At 45.0% G+C, this 17,521-nt stretch overlaps 2 protein-coding genes across 7 annotated transcripts in view; one reads left to right on the top strand and one right to left on the bottom strand.

Annotated features, from left to right (window-relative positions):
* The first annotated feature begins 3,145 nt into the window (after window positions 1–3,145).
* On the top strand, window positions 3,146–6,848 carry dbx1a (developing brain homeobox 1a). 2 transcript variants are annotated; one of them, XM_088371405.1, is made up of 4 exons: window positions 3,151–3,596; window positions 3,666–3,770; window positions 5,331–5,530; window positions 6,187–6,848. In XM_088371405.1, the coding sequence occupies exons 1-4, from the start codon at window positions 3,266–3,268 to the stop codon at window positions 6,463–6,465; spliced, it is 915 nt and encodes a 304-aa protein (XP_088227531.1). In that variant the 5' UTR covers window positions 3,151–3,265; the 3' UTR covers window positions 6,466–6,848. The 2 variants fall into 2 exon arrangements, with proteins under 2 accessions (XP_088227530.1, XP_088227531.1); XM_088371404.1 differs by having other exon boundaries at window positions 3,146–3,770.
* Window positions 6,849–6,887: 39 nt separating this feature from the next.
* Window positions 6,888–17,521, bottom strand: part of nav2a (neuron navigator 2a) — an 80,664-nt gene continuing 70,030 nt past the window's right edge. For all 5 annotated transcript variants that reach the window (XM_088371391.1, XM_088371387.1, XM_088371389.1 and 2 more), the window contains 21 exons: window positions 17,207–17,367; window positions 16,922–17,104; window positions 15,890–15,942; window positions 14,371–14,394; window positions 14,043–14,117; window positions 13,523–13,606; window positions 13,339–13,462; window positions 13,079–13,263; window positions 11,613–11,785; window positions 11,244–11,397; window positions 10,972–11,161; window positions 10,781–10,881; window positions 10,600–10,695; window positions 10,337–10,514; window positions 10,019–10,254; window positions 9,803–9,954; window positions 9,584–9,655; window positions 9,318–9,514; window positions 9,112–9,230; window positions 8,808–9,008; window positions 6,888–8,728 (listed from right to left, as the gene is read on the bottom strand). In XM_088371391.1, coding sequence (XP_088227517.1) covers window positions 8,603–8,728; window positions 8,808–9,008; window positions 9,112–9,230; window positions 9,318–9,514; window positions 9,584–9,655; window positions 9,803–9,954; window positions 10,019–10,254; window positions 10,337–10,514; window positions 10,600–10,695; window positions 10,781–10,881; window positions 10,972–11,161; window positions 11,244–11,397; window positions 11,613–11,785; window positions 13,079–13,263; window positions 13,339–13,462; window positions 13,523–13,606; window positions 14,043–14,117; window positions 14,371–14,394; window positions 15,890–15,942; window positions 16,922–17,104; window positions 17,207–17,367 — 2,884 coding nt within the window. In that variant the 3' untranslated portion in view covers window positions 6,888–8,602. The remainder of the gene's footprint in view (window positions 8,729–8,807; window positions 9,009–9,111; window positions 9,231–9,317; window positions 9,515–9,583; window positions 9,656–9,802; window positions 9,955–10,018; window positions 10,255–10,336; window positions 10,515–10,599; window positions 10,696–10,780; window positions 10,882–10,971; window positions 11,162–11,243; window positions 11,398–11,612; window positions 11,786–13,078; window positions 13,264–13,338; window positions 13,463–13,522; window positions 13,607–14,042; window positions 14,118–14,370; window positions 14,395–15,889; window positions 15,943–16,921; window positions 17,105–17,206; window positions 17,368–17,521) is intronic.

The following is a 17,521-nucleotide window of genomic DNA, read 5'->3' as shown; positions in this document are numbered from 1 at the left end:
ACATACTCAGCCCCCTTTTCACTTAACGCAGCAGAAACACACACAGCACAATGGTGGAGTTCATCTATTTACTAAACTGGACCGTCGCCCTTTTCTGACAAAGAATGCAGACGTCTGATCAAAAGTGTTGACAAATTGAATCGACGATCACACCGATCAAGTCTTCTGTAAGCAATGTGTGTCAATATGCAGCAAGACACGGTATTTGAGTTTGTTTGCTAACAGGCTACATGCTTGTTCGGGCATGGTGATGTCAGAGCTGTTTTGAAGGAGGTGGGACAGATGATAAGAAAAATGGTTTTTTAATGACATATTGATAATATGTCTTTAAAAATACAATATTGATTATTAGGTGGACTGACTGCTAAATCTATATAAAATTATGCAAACATGGTAGAAGTAGGCTACAGGAGAAAATAAATATTGGTCAATGATTTGATTGAGCAAACTATTCTAAATGTTATTTTTTGCAGCTATTCCGAATCGGCCCTTGGTTTTTCTCGTCTAGCCCATCAGATTTTCAATAATAATAATAATAATAATGAGTAATATGGTAATATGTTTAGTAATATTAAGTAATTTAGTTTTTCTCTGGTAACATAGTCATTCATTAAGGGTCAGATTCAGCAACAGTTGGATTTTTCTCTGAAATATCACAACTATGAATTACAATGTTTACGAATTACAACACATGGAATAATCGGCATTGAGCAAGCATTTATCGGTCTAAAACATACAAATGAAAATAACTCAAATCTGATGTGGTATAAGCAAAAAAAGTTACGACGTTTTCATATTTTTAAACCAGCGTCACATATGTTTCGGGACACAGGAAGCCATCTCCGATTAAGATTTTCTGTCGACCGGCACGATTATTATTATGATAGTTATCATCAATGATGATAATCATCATCTCGTTGCGCTCCCCAATGAGACGAAGAAGCACGCGACTGCAGAGTAAGATAACGTCATCGTATGAATCGGAACCGATGCATATGGTTTCATAACCACGCACATTAGCATCCCTATCGGGAGCCATGTTTCTAAAGTGGGCGCACTTATTCCTAATAAATGCGCAGGATAACAAATGATACGATTGGTGGGTGGGGTGTCTTGGCGGGGACTTGGAGCTCGGGTCTTGTTATACGTTCGCGATGTGCTTTTAATGGCTCTAATTGAGCCTCGGGCAGCTGTTTTAAGAAGCCGGTTCGGACGAGGCAAGCGAGCAAAGCTCATAGAAATTCGTCTCGGTCAGGCCGGGCCGCCCATGCTTCCTGCTAACCATCTGCTTAGCTCGTACAAAGGGAGGATTTTGGGGAGCCAAGTAAAGGAATATGGGCTAATAAAAAAGAAAAAAAAAAAAAGGGGTGGGGGTGCTTTGAAGGGCTGCTCGCTTCTCGAAGGTGTCTGTGTTGCGCGTCGGGCGCGTGCACGCCGTGCAAGACGCGCCCCTGATAGGCGTTGAGTGATGCGCAAAGGATCATTTCACGGGGGCGTTCCCTGGGAATGATTACTTAAAAAGTGACTGATGTTTGAGCACTCGTCACTATTGGACCTGCAAGGTTAGTGATTTGAGACACAAATGTTATTCGTAATATCCAGTGGATTAATAAAAAAAAAAGGTATTCCAATCGGATCTAACGGATCGTGACAAAAACCTACAAAACGCAATAAAAATTTAAGAACAAAACCCTTCCCAACTCTTCTTAACTATTTACAAAATTTCTTTTAAATGAAAATGTCCTTTTTGTGAGCTTATGCTGTGAAAAAAAAATTCAAGGAACCAAACTTTAATCACATTTTATATTAGGCATTTAAACGAAAATACTGTTTTTGAACTCAGCAAGTTTTGAAGAAAACAAATGACTTTGTTGTGATAACACCCTGTTGCCATAAATGTCAATAATTTATATTTTTAAAAAGTTCCGATTTAAATGCTCTATCCGTAAATACACATTTTTCAACAAAATAATAATGATTATTTAAAATACTTTATTTATTTGCGAAATACTCATTTACAGACGGTTCCATTTTCGGATAAAGATTCAAAATGAGCATTTTTTTTTTTAATTTAATATATAAACTGTAGCCTAAACGTGAACTGTGTGTTTATTTTCATGGAAATTATCATGCATTTTGCGTGCGTGCACGGTCCTTTTGCTCCGAATTTTCTGCTTGAACACTTTTGCGAGGTAAAGCTGACAGAACACGACGATCAGGGCCCAAGTGGCATTAATGCGAGTTTTATTTGAGCGCTCAGCAGTCTGCTCATATGAATGCGTTTGAAATCAAATCACAGATGCACTTTTATTCAGCCGGTTAAAATAGCAGAACAAAACCGTCTTTAGAAATACGGCTTCTTTTTTTTTTTCCTCCCTTCCCTCTTGGAAGCGGGGAGAGGGAGGCAGAGAAAGGCCGTCCGAGGGGGCGCCTCCTGCGCAGCTGAGGCTGACAGTTAAAGTTCATGCTCCTAACAGGATCAGCGGCGCACACTTCTCCTGTTGTGCGTGGCGAGCCGCGCTTGTGCACAAAGTGATATTTAACACATCTGTTAAAGCGTTTTGATAGCGACAATCCCGTTAAGACATTATTCCATGACCGGGGCCAGATTGAGTGTTGAAAATCCCATGAAACCCTAAAAACGCATTTGCATTTTGGAAGCGTCTCGACGAATACAAGAAAAAAAAAAAAAAATACACTAATACGATCGTGATATATTATTATCCTTCATCGGTGAAGAATGGAAAAGTACAAATTGTCATTTTATAACAGTATTTTCAACCTAAACCCATCTCCTATTATTAATTAAGTGAAAGTAATGAGGGGAAAGTGTACTAATGAAAATCGCACATAATGAGACAATATGTAAAGATTGGTCTTTAATTAGGCAGCGATAGCCCGGGCCCGACACAATAGGGTGAAAGGAAAGAGGTCCATATGCAAAACCGATGAGTGGACCTCTTTTGTGGTGGCCACATTGTGTCTTGCTTGCTTATGAAGTCGAATGCAATCATAAATTGCACTCCCCGGCCAATGGCAGCCCACTATGAAAGCTGCCCGTGAGGAGAACTTTGTTTGGCTCCATTGTTGAGCCTGTCAGGCCCGAGAGGGGTGGGCGTCGAGGGGGTTGCGGTGGGGGTCTGCCGCTATAAAGCTCCTGCGCCCACAGTGAGGAGACCACAGAGGACTTTGCAACCACTCGACGACACCATCTCCCCTCGCTAAGACACGCGGAGTAATTCTCCTCAGGCACGAGTCCGGGACCATGATGATCCCAAGCGTCATCGCGCCCCCCGCCTTCTACCCGGGCCTCTACCGGCCAGCAGCTCTCCCGCTTCACCACAGCTTGCCCGCCGCCTTGCCGACCCATTCCAGCTTCCTCGTGGAAGATCTACTCCGGATAAGCCGACCAGCCGCCTTCCTGAACCGGACGCCGCCGAGCGCCGCCACCACCTGTTCTTTCGCGGACGTGCGCATGGATCGAGGTTCGCCCACCGTGACGCGCGAGTCGTGCTCGCCCAAAACTTCGAGCAGCAAGGACGCCACTTTCCTCAAGTTTGGAGTGAGCGCCATCCTTGCGCCGTCACCAAAGACACGTAAGTTCTCCCGCGAGTCTGCGCGTCGCGGCAGCGCGCTCCAATCTAACTTGTCCCGTCCCTCCGCAGCGCCCTCCCCCCAGACGCTCCACAGCATGCACTCCAAGAGCTTCCATGTCCCCTGCTTTGACGGAACCTTGCAGCCCATGTTCCGGACGCCTTACTTACACCCAGGTAGACATGCTCTCACCCCTCCACCATCTTCCCAAAATAGAAACACTCAGCGAAGGGAAAAAAAAGTGTGATTCTCTAATGGCCTCTGGCCCAGACCCACCTACCTCCTAATTAACCAATTATCCTTAATCGTCACGCTCTAAATTAGAGGCGGGGCGGCCGGTTACAGCCCCCCAGCTTCCCATTGAGGGGCGTTTTTTTAGGGGGCATTTTTTTTTCCCACAGAGCCGGGGGGCCACCGGGCCGCAGTAGCTGCCAACAAAAGTTTTTTGCGGCACCGTGACCAATTTGGTCAGGCCCCACTGGGGTGAACCACCCACCCCGGAGAGTGACTTTTACCAGTCATGCACTAATTTCCCCATTAGGCGCCATTGAGAGATTTCTATATTCTCACAAGACCACATAGAGCAGGGGTGTCAACGTCATTTTTGTCCAGGGTCACCTATGGTTTCGACATTGTAAAGCCATTTAAATTTGGAACAAATCGACGGAGAACTTGTTTTGAAATCCAAAGCCAATAGTTGTTGCACTATTTAAAAATAGCTCTGTGATAATACGTTCTGAGGACCCCACTTGTCTATATTGCATTTGTGGAATTTGAATTAAGCAGGAACAACTAACCATTTTTATTCATCTCAGAGGGGGTGGCCATTTTGCCACTTGTCGACTGCAAATGACATCACGGCTCACCTGGGTTTGGTCATGTGACTTCGCAATTAGGAATCATGATGTCATTTTCAATTAACGACAAGTTCAGCAAGAAACAATTGAAGTCATATTTGCCTACTTTACGCACGCACCCATAAAATTAGTGAGACTGGAAGTGGCCCATGCTGTTAAACTGGGGTCCGATCAGAGCCAACATGTCATCAAGGTGCTTCTTGTTTCCAAAAAAATGCATTAAAATGCCCTCGCTGAGGATGTTTTTGCTTACAAACTCCTCTCTGCCTCTTTTTTTGCCCCTCCAGCAAGCCAGTGGCGAGGTGAGATGAAGAATAATCTCTTAGAAAAGTCTATAAAAGTCTTTCATTCAGACTAATCATAATGGAGTCCCTTTTATGGGCTGGACTGAATGGGCCAACAAAGAAACTCGGCGTCCTCAATAGCTTTTCGTGTTCATTTAATGAAAATGATTTGAGGGCACCACGAAGAAGAAGAAGAAAAAAAAAGCGCCCCCCCCCCCCCTTTTTTTTTTGTGGGCATCAGTATTCTGGTATGCAGTTGTGTTTAGTTTAAAAGTGTAAATCTCCTTTTGTGGCCGTAATATATGGCCTTCGCCGCCTGTCCAGAGTCTTTTCTGTGTTAGTTCATTACTACACAATTACCGTTCACGCTTTATTAACTCCTCTATCCGCCCACACAGGCCTCCTTCAAGGAAACGCTGGCTCGTTTGCATACCAATGCTCCCAATGTGCTAATTAGTCACCTCGTGCCATTTCACTCAAAAAAAAGAAAAAAAGAAAAAAGCGAGCCCCACCGCCAGCACCCTCAATGAACAACACATGGATATGTCATTAAATTAGTGCCTTTGTTATTTACCTTCTTTTTTTTTCTTGCCAGCATCCTCTGCCGTGCCAATCCCGGGAACTTTCTCGTGGCCACTGGCCGCCAGAGGGAAGCCCCGCAGAGGGATGCTCCGGAGGGCTGTCTTCTCCGACGTGCAGCGCAAAGCTTTGGAGAAGATGTTCCAAAAACAAAAATACATCAGCAAGCCGGACAGAAAGAAGCTGGCCTCCAAACTCGGCTTGAAAGATTCACAGGTAAAAACATCTTCACATATCGCTCATGCTGTTTTTCATTGGATTGTTTTATATTTAGTGTTTTTCATTTAAATATTTACAGTTTTGAGTTTCGTCAATCTGTGGCGTTTTTTCAGACTGCATCTTTTCAGACTTGCAATGTTTTAGTAAAAAAATTCGAAAACAAATTAATCTACTTAAAATATTTGTTTAGAAATTTATTTTGAAAACAACACCCGCAAGTTCATTGGGAGTCGCTGTGTTTACGCGATACATTTAAATATTTCAACAAGCGCAGTTAAAAAAAAAACCAAATGAATTTATAGACAAACAATATAAATTAAAATAAAACAAACCGTGGTGAAAAACAAATTGGCAGACATAAATGAAAAATGTTGCGGAGATAAGTTAACGAGTGTGTTGCCTGTAATGTAATCATCTGTCTGTTGATCTTAAATTATGTACATCAAAAAAGAGGAAACAATAAATATGCACCAAAATAAATATCTAAATTGCAAATAAGTCGAACTTACTAAAGATACCTGAACTTTTAGCAATTTGAAACCTCATTTTGACAATCACGGGTTCACGTCATTGCATAATGACGTCATCACGCACGCACTTTTTTTAGCTCCATTCATGCAGCTTACCTGCTTTGGCTTTTTTTTGCTCTACAGGTGAAAATTTGGTTCCAGAACAGGCGAATGAAATGGAGGAACTCGAAGGAGCGCGAGCTGCTCTCATCCGGCGGCTGCCGCGAGCAGACGCTGCCCACCAAGGCCAACCCGCACCCGGATCTCAGCGACGTGGGCAAGAAGTCTGAAGACGACGAGGAGGACGAGGAGGAAACATTTGGCAGGCAGACGACAGGTTCCTGCGGCGTCTCGTCGCCGTCGCTCTCCAGCAAGCACTCGGACTTCTCAGAGTCAGACGAAGAGGAGATCACCGTCTCGTAGTATTCCACATTCAACAAGACTTTTCCAGGACACATTTGGAAGAAGATACCGCTCCAACACACGACGCCGCGGACGCCGATTAGTTTCCCATTCAAAAAGTTTCAACGCAGCGCATGCGCACTCGCACCGGACAGAATCTGCTTCCGAGCTCCCATTTTGCTGTTTTTGCACAGCTTCGTTCCAATGTACAGCGTTTTGTACAATTTTGTATGGAATTTAATGCCAATTGAGTTCATTTGACCTTCACCCTGAATAGAGTTGTTTATTGAAAAAGATGTAGTTATTTCATTAATAATTTATATGAATTTGTTTAATACGTATGGTGTGTATATATGTTCATTTGACTTTTTTTGTACAAATACCAAATAAACATGTACATTCAAGTGTGTGTCTTGTAATAAAAAGTAAACAGTGATACCAAATCCAATCATAAATAACCTTTTTTTTTTAATTGAACCACAATAACTTAAGACTAAGACAGTGATATCCAAATCTCAGCGATGACAAAAAGCACCTCAGTGCTCAGATGTAGAGACTGTACACAAAATACTTCTTTTCAAGTACTGTAACAAATCAGCTAGAAAAGTGTCGGCAAAAAACGCTGAAATATCCTTAACTATTTACAAGGTTACAGTATGTTACATACATAGCAAAGAAGGCTAAACATTCATTGAGCTTGTAAGTAAAAAAACAGATAATAGTTAAATGCTTGAATAATATCAACAACTCTCAAGTCTCTTTTGTGCTTAGGAGGACCCACACAAACACACTCAACAGACGGGCCAGGGTCACAAACGCGACGTGCTTCCATGCTGCACGTCACTCTCAGCAGTGCACATTCAGCTTTTGGCTTCCACTCAAGATCCCGATGAATGTTGCATAGAATCGGTGGCGGAAACAAAGACATTGGATTGAAGCTAAATGCTGAATAACATGACTTTTTTTTCTTTTTTAACTGCTTGACTGCACAACCTTAAAGGCAGGTGTGAGGTTTAAAATAAAAAAAAGTCTTCTTACGTTAAACCTCACATATTGTCACAATCAACTCAATAAACAAAGCAGCACTCATTTCAACACTTACTTCCCTCTAAATCTTAACAGGATGTGATCAAAAACTCTTTCAGGATGGGATGAGGTATAAAAGTTACCAAAGCACTCCACATTTAATTTGGAACAACAAGCATATTCAAAATACACTGTAGCCATCTTTTCTTATTTCCACAAGCTCAGGCCAAGTATGAAAATCCAACTTTTCTACTCATTCACTCCTTCTTTTCATTCTCACAGTATTGGTGTTGATGAATTGTCGACAGTTCTCCTCAAAAACTTTGGAGACAAAGTCGACTCAGAGCCCTCCATGTTTACAAAAGCCTTTGAGATCAAGACACAAAGAACCCAAACGCATCTGTTGAAAATAAACAACAAAGTAAGGCATTTTTTGTTTAAACTGAGTACAGCACCGATAGGTCTTTGTGCTACGAATGATCATGAAGATATTATGGAGTGGTAAAAGCATGCAGAAGTTTACCGTAAACATGGAATTAATGCAAAATTCTGCCTAATGACATGAGGCCTATTTCACTCCTCTTTTTTTAATATATATATATATTTTACACCTGGGTACTTATTCTGATTATCATTATTTTTTTTTTGCTACAGTGTTTGCTGGCTTTGCTACATCATCATCATGCACATAAAAATAATCACTGAGTGAATGAATGAATTTAATGGCGTAATGGTGTCTGTCAATCGTAGCGAGTAAACTTTTCAGTAGAGCGTGTGTCGCCACCTGCAGGCCTGATAGGTGCACTGCCGCCCGATGACGTAACTTGGCGGTGATAGATTGATGGCTGGTGCTGATCGCGATGAACATTAGGAGGCTGTGTGCTTTAATTCTGTCGGACGCTGATGTCAAAAGCTCCTTCGCAGAGGAACCACGGGCCACAGTGGTGAAAAACAAACAAGAAAATTATAAAAAAACATAACACAGTGCAGCAGAAAACTTGAATCGCCTTTAGTCCTCTGAAATGTCTGTCTTATAAATATTTGGGTTGCCTGCACCCAAATTAAGGTGGCTGGATTTTTTTGTGGCATGAAGTTCTCACAGTGAGAGCAGTCCGTCGGTGCCCTGAATGCATCACAGGGTGGACTCCAGCGACGTGTCCAGGATGTCGTCCTGGTGGCTGTTGCTGTTGGAGTCACTGTCGTAGCTCTGAGGGCTTGACGACGTCGCGGCCTCCTTCAGGCGCATCAGCATGTTCATCTAGAGGAATATATTTTTGTTTTTTTCTCCATTATCACTATAAATCAGGCGTCAAAGGTGAAATTCCAGGATGACTCACCAACGGGTCTGCGTCACTGTCGCTCTGAGGCGGCTCTTTCCGGACTCCTTCTCTCGGGGCCGAGTAGCCATCGAAGCCCACGTCTTCCGGTCTCAGCTGCAGCAACGGGGGCCAATCGGCTGGAGCGGGCGTAGCTGACCACGGGTAGGAGTCGATCACCCAAGCGGCGGGGTCCTCCCACGCGGCTCTCCGGCCATACAACTGAAGAGCAGATGAAGTTTGATTGCCATCAAGAATCTGCTTCATTGACATTATTTTTGTTTCTCTGACAGAGTTGTGGATGACGAGGGAATGTTTGCATTACCTGCAGTCCCTCTCGAACAGCCTCCAGCATGTACGGAATGATGGAGTAATTCCAGAGATCGGTGAACCAAACCCTGGATCCCTCCACGTCAATCGGACAGGACAGGAAGAGACGAGGACCTGTCAGACAGCAACAAGGTGCAGACCTGAGTGATCGGCCGCTTCTCCACGTCCTCCGACCGATCGACAAAAGAGTGAAGCTGTCACCTATGGTCACATCCGAGGAGCTGTGCGTCTCCAGGAAACGGTTGAGATGTTGCCACACCCTTGGGATCCACTCGATGATCTTCACCAACTCCACGTTACGCGTTCGGCTGCCAATTTCCACCTCGATCAGCTTCCTCCGAAGGAAGCGTCCCAGGAAGCCTTTGACCGGCTCCGTGTGGTTGGCGCACAGCACCCACCTGATGACAACACTCAGCTCAAATTCCGGGTTGTGCGGAAGAACTTTTCAGTCGGGAGTTCAAGCTTACCTGAAGTTGTGGTGAAGTTGCAAGTTGGGCGCAGACGAGGTGGCTTGACTCATGGTGCCGATGATATACGGGCTGATGAGACACAATCCACATCGGTCAGATCTTCATAACAACTTCCAAATTTAGACTTATGCAATTTGGGACATCTGCACAATCAAGCTCAAGATCTGAATTCTAGTGGTGGCCAAGAACAATTGACCCAGTTTGAGTGGAACCAACCTGTGCTTGTGGCTGCTGTTAAAGACGCCGTTGAAGATCTCGCTGAGTGAGCTGACGTGGTGCAGGTTGTCCAGGATGACCACTAGGGGGCTCTCCTCACCCAACACCCCGCTACACTGCTCGGCTAATCCCGACAGATACTGCCGAAGCTCCTACGGGGAGGCAGCGCAGCATGTTAAATGCCACACAGATTTCAAATAACGTTTATATGTTCACCTTGCTGGATTTGTGATCCACGTTGAACGTGACGACGGCGTGAGGGGTCAGAGGTCGGCCCTCGAGTAGCAGTAGGTGTTGAGAAAGCTGATTGGCCAGGTACGTCTTTCCTGTGCCGCTGGGGCCCGACAGGATGACCCTGCGGTGCTCCCTCAGCAGGGAGACGTAGCGCTGCAACATCGGTTTTGGGATGAGCGTGTCGAACACCAGCGAGTCCACGCTGTCACTGCTCGCGCCTGCGGACACAAATGAATGAATGGATGGAAAACGACATATTTGGATCTTCAGCGTGAGGACGCCTGGATGACATCTTGATACCTTTGAGCTGGATGTTGATGGTGTTGCTGTCTCCGACCAGGTAGCCGCAAGGGAGCAGCTCGGGGGTGTGGGCGGCGCCGGGGCTCCGAGGCCTGTGGATGTCTCCGATGTTGTATCCTTCCACGCTGTCTGTGCTAAGGCCCAGCTGGCTAACCGGGTCCACGTGGGTGATATACTCCTAGTGGACAGCGAGTGCATAACAATTAGAGCAAGATCTTTTCGGAATTGAATAATGCGATCAGGCATTTCAAATTGCCACTTACTTTGAAAAGACGTCGGACCACCCCGTCCAACACGTCCCATTTGGTCTTGCCGCTGACACCGATGCACCCGATCAGAAAGCTCGGAGAGCGCGCCTCCTGCCGTTGACAAACAGCCATCTTGATGTCAACGTCGAAAGGCCGATGGCGGCAGCTCTGCTAGCGTTGAAATGCTTTGTCTTACCTGCGGCCACAAAGCGTCCCCGTCAAGGCTGACGACGATCTTCACGCGGCGACCCTCCTTCCTCACACCTCCTTCTCCACCCGTGTCGTCCAACAGCATGTCTGACAACAACAGAGCAGAAGCTGAATTAAATTCTGATGGTCCATTTTATCTGGACTTTATCATTTTCCACATTTTTGGAATGCTCTTACCAAGACTGGTGGATTCGCTGGTAGCCAAGTTCAGACTGTGCTGTGAGATCCCCATATTGGCTCCGGGAGCTTGCTGGCTGTGCGTGTGAGGGGGAGGGGACGAGGAGATGGACACTTGGGAGCCCGTCCTGCTTCCTTGATTCTCCAACTTCAAACGATCATTCTCCGCCTTCAGCTTCTCAATCTCCACCTGGAGACACAAGAATGGGCACGTTCAAGTCGGAAACGGGCGTCTGGTGACGAGTGATTTGTGCACGTCTGTGCCCTCCAACCTGCATGCGGTTCATGGCCTCTCGTAGCTGGTCGAGCTGATGGGCGGAGCTGAGCGCTTCCAGGCGGATATCTGTCAGTTTCATCTCCTTCTCCCTGAGCTCACTCCGCAGCTGCATTACCGTCTCCGCCTCGCTGTCCAAACATTCAGACAATCTGGGAGTGTTCAAAAAAGACATTTTAGGCACTATATCATTCAAAGGTGTGTAAAACATTGAGTCAGATTTGTTTCTGCCACTAGGGAGCGTTAGCATTTCATGTTAGATGGTACAGTTTCTTTTTGATTTCACAGCTCGGAACGTGAAGGAACTTGCAAACTTGCAAGCTTTCCAACTGATATTTAACGACAAAATCCAAAAGCGTTTACATACAGCGAGTTGGAGTGTGTGTTCCTGAGCATGTGGTTGGTCGCGCCGGTGCCGTTGTGAGGCAGTTTAGGGGAGGAGGGCAGCGAAGAATCCGTCATCTCCTCGATGTCCGAGTGGGATGAAGCTGATTTGGGAGATTTCTTCTTGCTGAACGCCTGTTTGAAGGAGCTTCGCAGCTGCAGGTAAAAAGAAAAAACAGAAAGAAAGAGTGAGAAACACCAAATTAGTGTTCAAGGCTTGGATGCAGTCCAAAAACAAGAGCAGGGAGGAGGTGCAGGGTCATGCCAGGAAAAGCAGTGGAAGTTGGCTCTGAAAAAATGCTGGACAAATATTGTTTCTCTCCAAATATGATTAATTAGGAAGGAATATTTGCATGGTCTTATAATTAAATTCGCTACAGTGATAAAAATGATGGTGGAAAGTTTCCTATCTTTTCATGAGTCACAGCCACTTTTTATTTATCTATTTATTTATTTATTTATTTATTTATGAACAGAATGACTTTTATCGCTTTTATCAATTTTCAAGAACTCTTAACACATCCGAAATTATTTTCCCAAGAATGTGAATGTATTTCAGGGTGTTTTGAGTCCCTTGAATTAAAAGAGCTTCGAGTCCTACGAAAGGAGGAGTGGTGAGTAAAGGGAAGCGGTGCTGAGGAGAGGAAAGGAAGTAAGTTGGTTAAAAAAAAAAAAAAAAGGAAATAGGTTAGTATCCTTAAAAAAAACGGGTTTTGCAGCATTTAGCAACCAGGATGCACTAATCTTACCTCGTAGACCTGCCACATGAAGCGAAGCAAATGAAGACAGGAGAGACAAAACAGCACAAGTCGTGCCGGTGTTAATGTGTTATGGCGACACAAACGTTCGAGCCAAGCCGGGTCCGAAGTAGATTAGCCGGACTTTGTTGACTGCAACGCTTCTGAACTATGAAGGACCCTCGCATGAGTGCAAGCTTACTACCCAGACATGGGGGAGGGAGGGAGGGGCGAGCGGGCGGGGGGGTGTTTATTATCACAGGAAACGTGACACAAGCGCTCATCTTTTAACACCAGCACAAAGCAGCGCTAAGCTCCGCCTCCAGTTCTACATTCTGATCGGGTTCTGACCACACAAGCGGCTGGCTAACACCACATAGCGCGTGATGACAGAAGTTGCATACGTCATCGTCTCGGACTTGTCCTCCGGTGCATAAGAATGTCTAACAAAGAAGGAAGAATTATTGACTAAAGATCAGACAAGTTTTTCAAAGAGTTTTTGAAATATGTAGAAAAGTCACGGGAGCTACCGTAAGAGGAGTTTTGACCTGCAAATGACCGAAAAACCGCAAAAATCAAATAGATGAGTCACCTTTTCCCCTGTGAAAGATGTCTGACGAGGAAACGTGCAAGGCCAAAGCACACAAAGACAAAAAAAAAAAAGAAAACATGTCTGATTGGCCTCTGGTGTAAATCTGACGCTTTGTCTTACCCAATTCTTCTTGTTTTTCTTCTTATTTTTAGCATCGGCGTCCATGTTGGAGCCCACGCTGGAATGGCTGGTGGCGCTAGCTACGCTGCTGACGCTGTCGGAGGAATGCTGCCTCCTGATTCGTAGATCTGGTTGCTTCTGCTGTTGCTGATGCTGCTGATGATGAACGCTGCCGTTACTGCTACCTGAAAGCCAGCGATAAAATCGGTTCAAAGAAACATCTCTGGATTTGATTTTCAATAATAGAAGAACATTTCTACCTGTCCTTTCCACTTTGGACGTGAGCTCAGGAGTGTTGATGACCCCGTTGATGGCGGCCTGAGCGACGGCGTTTTGCTTCTTCAACAGCTCGATGGTCCTCCTCAGCTCGTTCAGCTCAGAATCCTGTCAAATCAAACGTGAGCAGTCAAACATCTCGGCATTGTCGCTTTCAACGTTTCCCACCTTTTGCTCAGCCGTCAAGGTGAGACTCTTCAACCTGATGGTCATGTTGCCCAAACTCTGCTCGAACGCCGCCACCAGGTGAGCCTGAGGGACAAGCACAAATCACAGCTGCTTTTACGTGTCTCATGTCTGATTCAACAAAATCCATAGTAACCTAGCTTCTACACTCCTGCCACACACACAGACAGACACACACACATACTTTGTAAATCTTGAGGGCACATCTGCGCCAGCCTCACAGCAGTGTGCCAAGACATGACTCTGCTGTAATCTAAGACCTTCGGCTTGGCCACATATCTTTCGCCCTCAGTTAAAGCACGCCGTGCACTGACTCAGGCGGCAGATAAGCGTTGAAGCATAGCAAAACTTGTGCAATATAACACTGAAGAAAAAGTGGCTGGCTTGCATAGACTCCATTTCACAAGTGGTTGCATGAATTAAGACCATGTGAATCCAGATATATTTTTACAAGTAGACTCTGCCTCAACTAAAATCAAAGTTGATTTGCACGTTGACTCACGTTGGCGCTCAACTGTGTCGTCAGGGCGGAAACTTTCTCTTGGGAGGCATCTAGCTCGCGGCGTAACTTGCGGATCTGAGAACATGGAAAAAAAATATCCAACATAAAAGACACAGACATGAAAGCAGACGTGCTTGCCCCATAAAAACAAAAAAAAAAAAGCTGAAATTTGCACGTGTGTAAAAATGACAGCGGTGATGTATGATAGGGGCCTCCAGAGTGGAGCTACAAAAGTGTTCAGACAGGAACCGAAGAACCTGTGGAGGTGTGCAACCGTGAAAATGTTCCTCCAACTCTTGAACATAAAAAAAGAGAAGGCAAAAATTACCTCAGACTGAGACTTCTCCTCATTCTATAAAAGACAGACAGAAAAAAAAAGAATCGTTATGGGATGTCCCGACACTTGAAAGCAAGCCAAGATCACATGTCCAAACTCATGTTCTAGATTTCAGGTTTATAAAGTCAAAATTGTGCGGTGTACGATATCTGGAAAGCAGAGCTTCCGTCCTGAAGGCATTTCGCTGACATATCGCAACACGAGAGCGTGTCCTATTGTCGCCATTGTGACAATACTGAGAAAGACGAAGCGCGGGCCAACGCAACACACCCTGCTGCTGTTCATTAAAACAAAGAAACATGCGACGCCCATATTTACTGTACTACATGGATAATTAAGAATTCTTTACTTAACATTTCCTCTGCCTTCATAAAATCCAAAAACAGAGAATCGGTATGTTGGACTTCACAATTTTTTTTTATAAAAGTTAAATAGTGACCATGCCATACGTAATAAGTCGATATTATTTGATTTCATCTTGGCTAAAAAGTAAATATAATAGATTTTCCAGGAAGAGGAGTAGACTTCCAGAAAATCCATGATCTGAAACTCTATTTACATTTTTAATAGAATTAGAATTTCCCAATCACACGGAAAGCCTTCACAAAACAAAAAGAATTATGTGTAATGATTTTTTTTCTTCCTCTGGCAGCAGCCACCTATCATGTCATCTAAAAATTCCTACGCGTGTGGTCATGTGACGTTCATTGAAAAAAAACGATGGCGTGTGTAAACACACCCACAACTTAAACTATCCTGACAAGTTCACACGCCAGAAGTCTGTCAAATCCAACCCATCCGATAAGCAACTCAATCTCATCCACTCAAACAAACGCCTTGCGTAATGACACGCGCCTTCAGAGTCCAGAAGATGACCTGAAATAGTAACGCTGAACTTCTCGAGCCTACCGTTAGTTGAAAAGATGTGACAGTGCCTGTGAAGGATAAAGTTGTCATCACGATGCCTCCAGTTTGATTTCAATGGTGAACCTCGGGCTCGAGGGGAAGAACTCAAATGGGAGTTTGTGTGTCACACCTGCCCAGGTGAGTAAAAGGAGGAGGCGGGGCTTCTACTTTGATTGGCCGTAGTGTAAATGGAGGCTGCCCCATGCGAGTACGTGCGGCGTGTGTGATTGAGGATGTGGTTGGGTTAAGAAAAGAAAGCAAATACACACACGCACATTATTTTGTCGTTTTCTAAACAAAAGACAAAAACACGTCGGGCTGGTTTTAACATTAACTGCTTACTGCAACACAACAGGTTGAGACTGAGTCACCAGTTAACTAATTGACTGGAGAGACCAGAAATATTCGACCGTTGAAGACATGAAATTTGGAGTGACGGCGAAGAATTGTGGTCAAATCTTAAATCGGTCGATCCAATTTTACTTCCGGGTAACTACACAAAAAGACCTCAACAGTTCCAAGTTTCTCAACCACAACAACAGTGACATTTAGTGGTGAAAATTAGTAGTGCATGTACCGTACTGAATCAAGTTTGTTAACTCACCGTGGAGTACATGGAGGAGGTGCTGGAGACCAGAGAGAGGGACGAGCCATGAACTAGAGGGACACAAACAACAAATTAAAGTAAGTACAAATTTCTACACTGAAGATGTGATTCCAAGGAGTGATCTTCTCGGTTCCGCTGCCAGCCTGACCGTAAAAGATAAAACTCCTACACAGTGCAAGCGGTGGTACAGCCTTGGCGCTGGTCTGCAAATGACTCAGCTTCTACTTCAAAGCGTGCAGCTCACGAGCCAACCTCCTCCTGCTCGGAAGCCGATTAGACGGAACCAGGGGGGTAGCAAGACGCCGGGACGGGCTGGGCCCGTTGGAGTCACTCATTCACCTTCCAGGCGCAAACGGAATGTTCATCTCGCACACAAAACAGCAGATGTGCCGCTCTATATTTTGGGTTTTGTGCCTCCATCTTATCGGCGCAGATGGTTATTGTTTATTGTCCTTGACATGAGCAGCTTGCCAAAACTGAAGCGCCTTTTTTATTGTGCGGTAGGATTGCTTCAAAAACAAACTGGAGCCGACTTGGCTAGTCAATATTGACTAAGCAAGGCTGCGCTCTGAATAAAAAAAAAAATCCCCACACTTCAAAAAGCTGTGCTTTTTTTTTTGTAACCACCAAAGTTCCTCTGTAGAATTATCAAGGTAAAGTTTGAACAAATAGCTTGAGAGTGTCTTATAAAAAATAAAAAGTAAGGAAGTGTTACTGAATATTTTAAAAACAATGCTGCCAGTCTTTGTGCCTGTGTTTCTACCTCACTGGTGAACCTTGGCTCTTTTTTTCCCCCAATAAATAAGCTTACGAAAACAAAAAAGTGAGCCGTGCAAAGGCGATTATGGGCGTGCAAGGTTTTTTTTCGTTGTAATCCTTCCTGCGGTTCTCTTAACACATGTACTCATAATTGTTTTGGCACGGCTGGTGGGAAAAGAAAATGAGATGGATGTATTTCTGTTTTTCAGCTAATTACAGACTTTAGCGGAGGACACCCAGCCCAGATTGCACGCTCGGCACTTTTCGTACCTTCCTCGAAGCCGTCGCGGAAAGAGCCCGAGCGGCTCATGGTGCGAGTCTTCTCGTCGAGGGACATGCAAGAGTTTCTCAGGCGGTTGTCGCTGCAGGGGTCAAAGGTGACATCCTGGTTGGTCAGGCTGTTGTTACGCTGGCCGGTCAGATTGATCTGAGCTGTCGAGGTCGGGCTTGACGCTGTGAGAATTCAATTGCAAACAAAAACATTCAATTCCTATGTGGCCTGTGCCTAATAATTCCACCAGCTTGTAAATTGACAAAAGGAGATTGCGAGCGTACCGAGCTGTCCGAAATTGAACCGCGTCCCTGAAGGGGAGGTGAGGCTGGAGCCGGGGGAAAAGGGAGAGTTACTGGCCGATTCCTGCAGCCCACTGGTGGAGTGAGAACGTAGCCAATCACGGCCCTCCTCGTGGCTTCGCAGCTGAGGGGGCGGGCCGTACCTGCAACGAAGCTAAGGTTAATCATGACAATCGAATACGTTTGACTGATTTGGAATGTTTGATGTTTTTCTTCTTCCCCCCTCTTACACAGCCAAGTTAGTAGCTGGCACGAAGCATTATGGCAACATGAACATGGTAGCGATGTGGGGGGGGG

The sequence above is a fragment of the Syngnathus floridae genome, chromosome 3 (genome assembly GCF_059516105.1).
Source record: "Syngnathus floridae isolate MCC-2025c chromosome 3, RoL_Sflo_1.0, whole genome shotgun sequence".
NCBI classification, from domain to species: Eukaryota; Metazoa; Chordata; class Actinopteri; order Syngnathiformes; family Syngnathidae; genus Syngnathus; species Syngnathus floridae.
Note: the sequence above shows the minus strand (reverse complement) of the source record. Positions and strands in the feature narration are given on the sequence as shown.

What these genes read in the sequence shown, in the direction of transcription:
- dbx1a (XM_088371404.1), top strand. Translation starts at nt 3,266, where the DNA reads ATGATGATCCCAAGCGTCATCGCGCCCCCCGCCTTCTACCCGGGCCTC. An exon ending in GACGCCTTACTTACACCCAG is followed by an intron (nt 3,771 to 5,330) that starts GTAGACATGCTC and finishes TTTTCTTGCCAG; the next exon opens with CATCCTCTGCCGTGCCAATC. An exon ending in TCGGCTTGAAAGATTCACAG is followed by an intron (nt 5,531 to 6,186) that starts GTAAAAACATCT and finishes TTTGCTCTACAG; the next exon opens with GTGAAAATTTGGTTCCAGAA.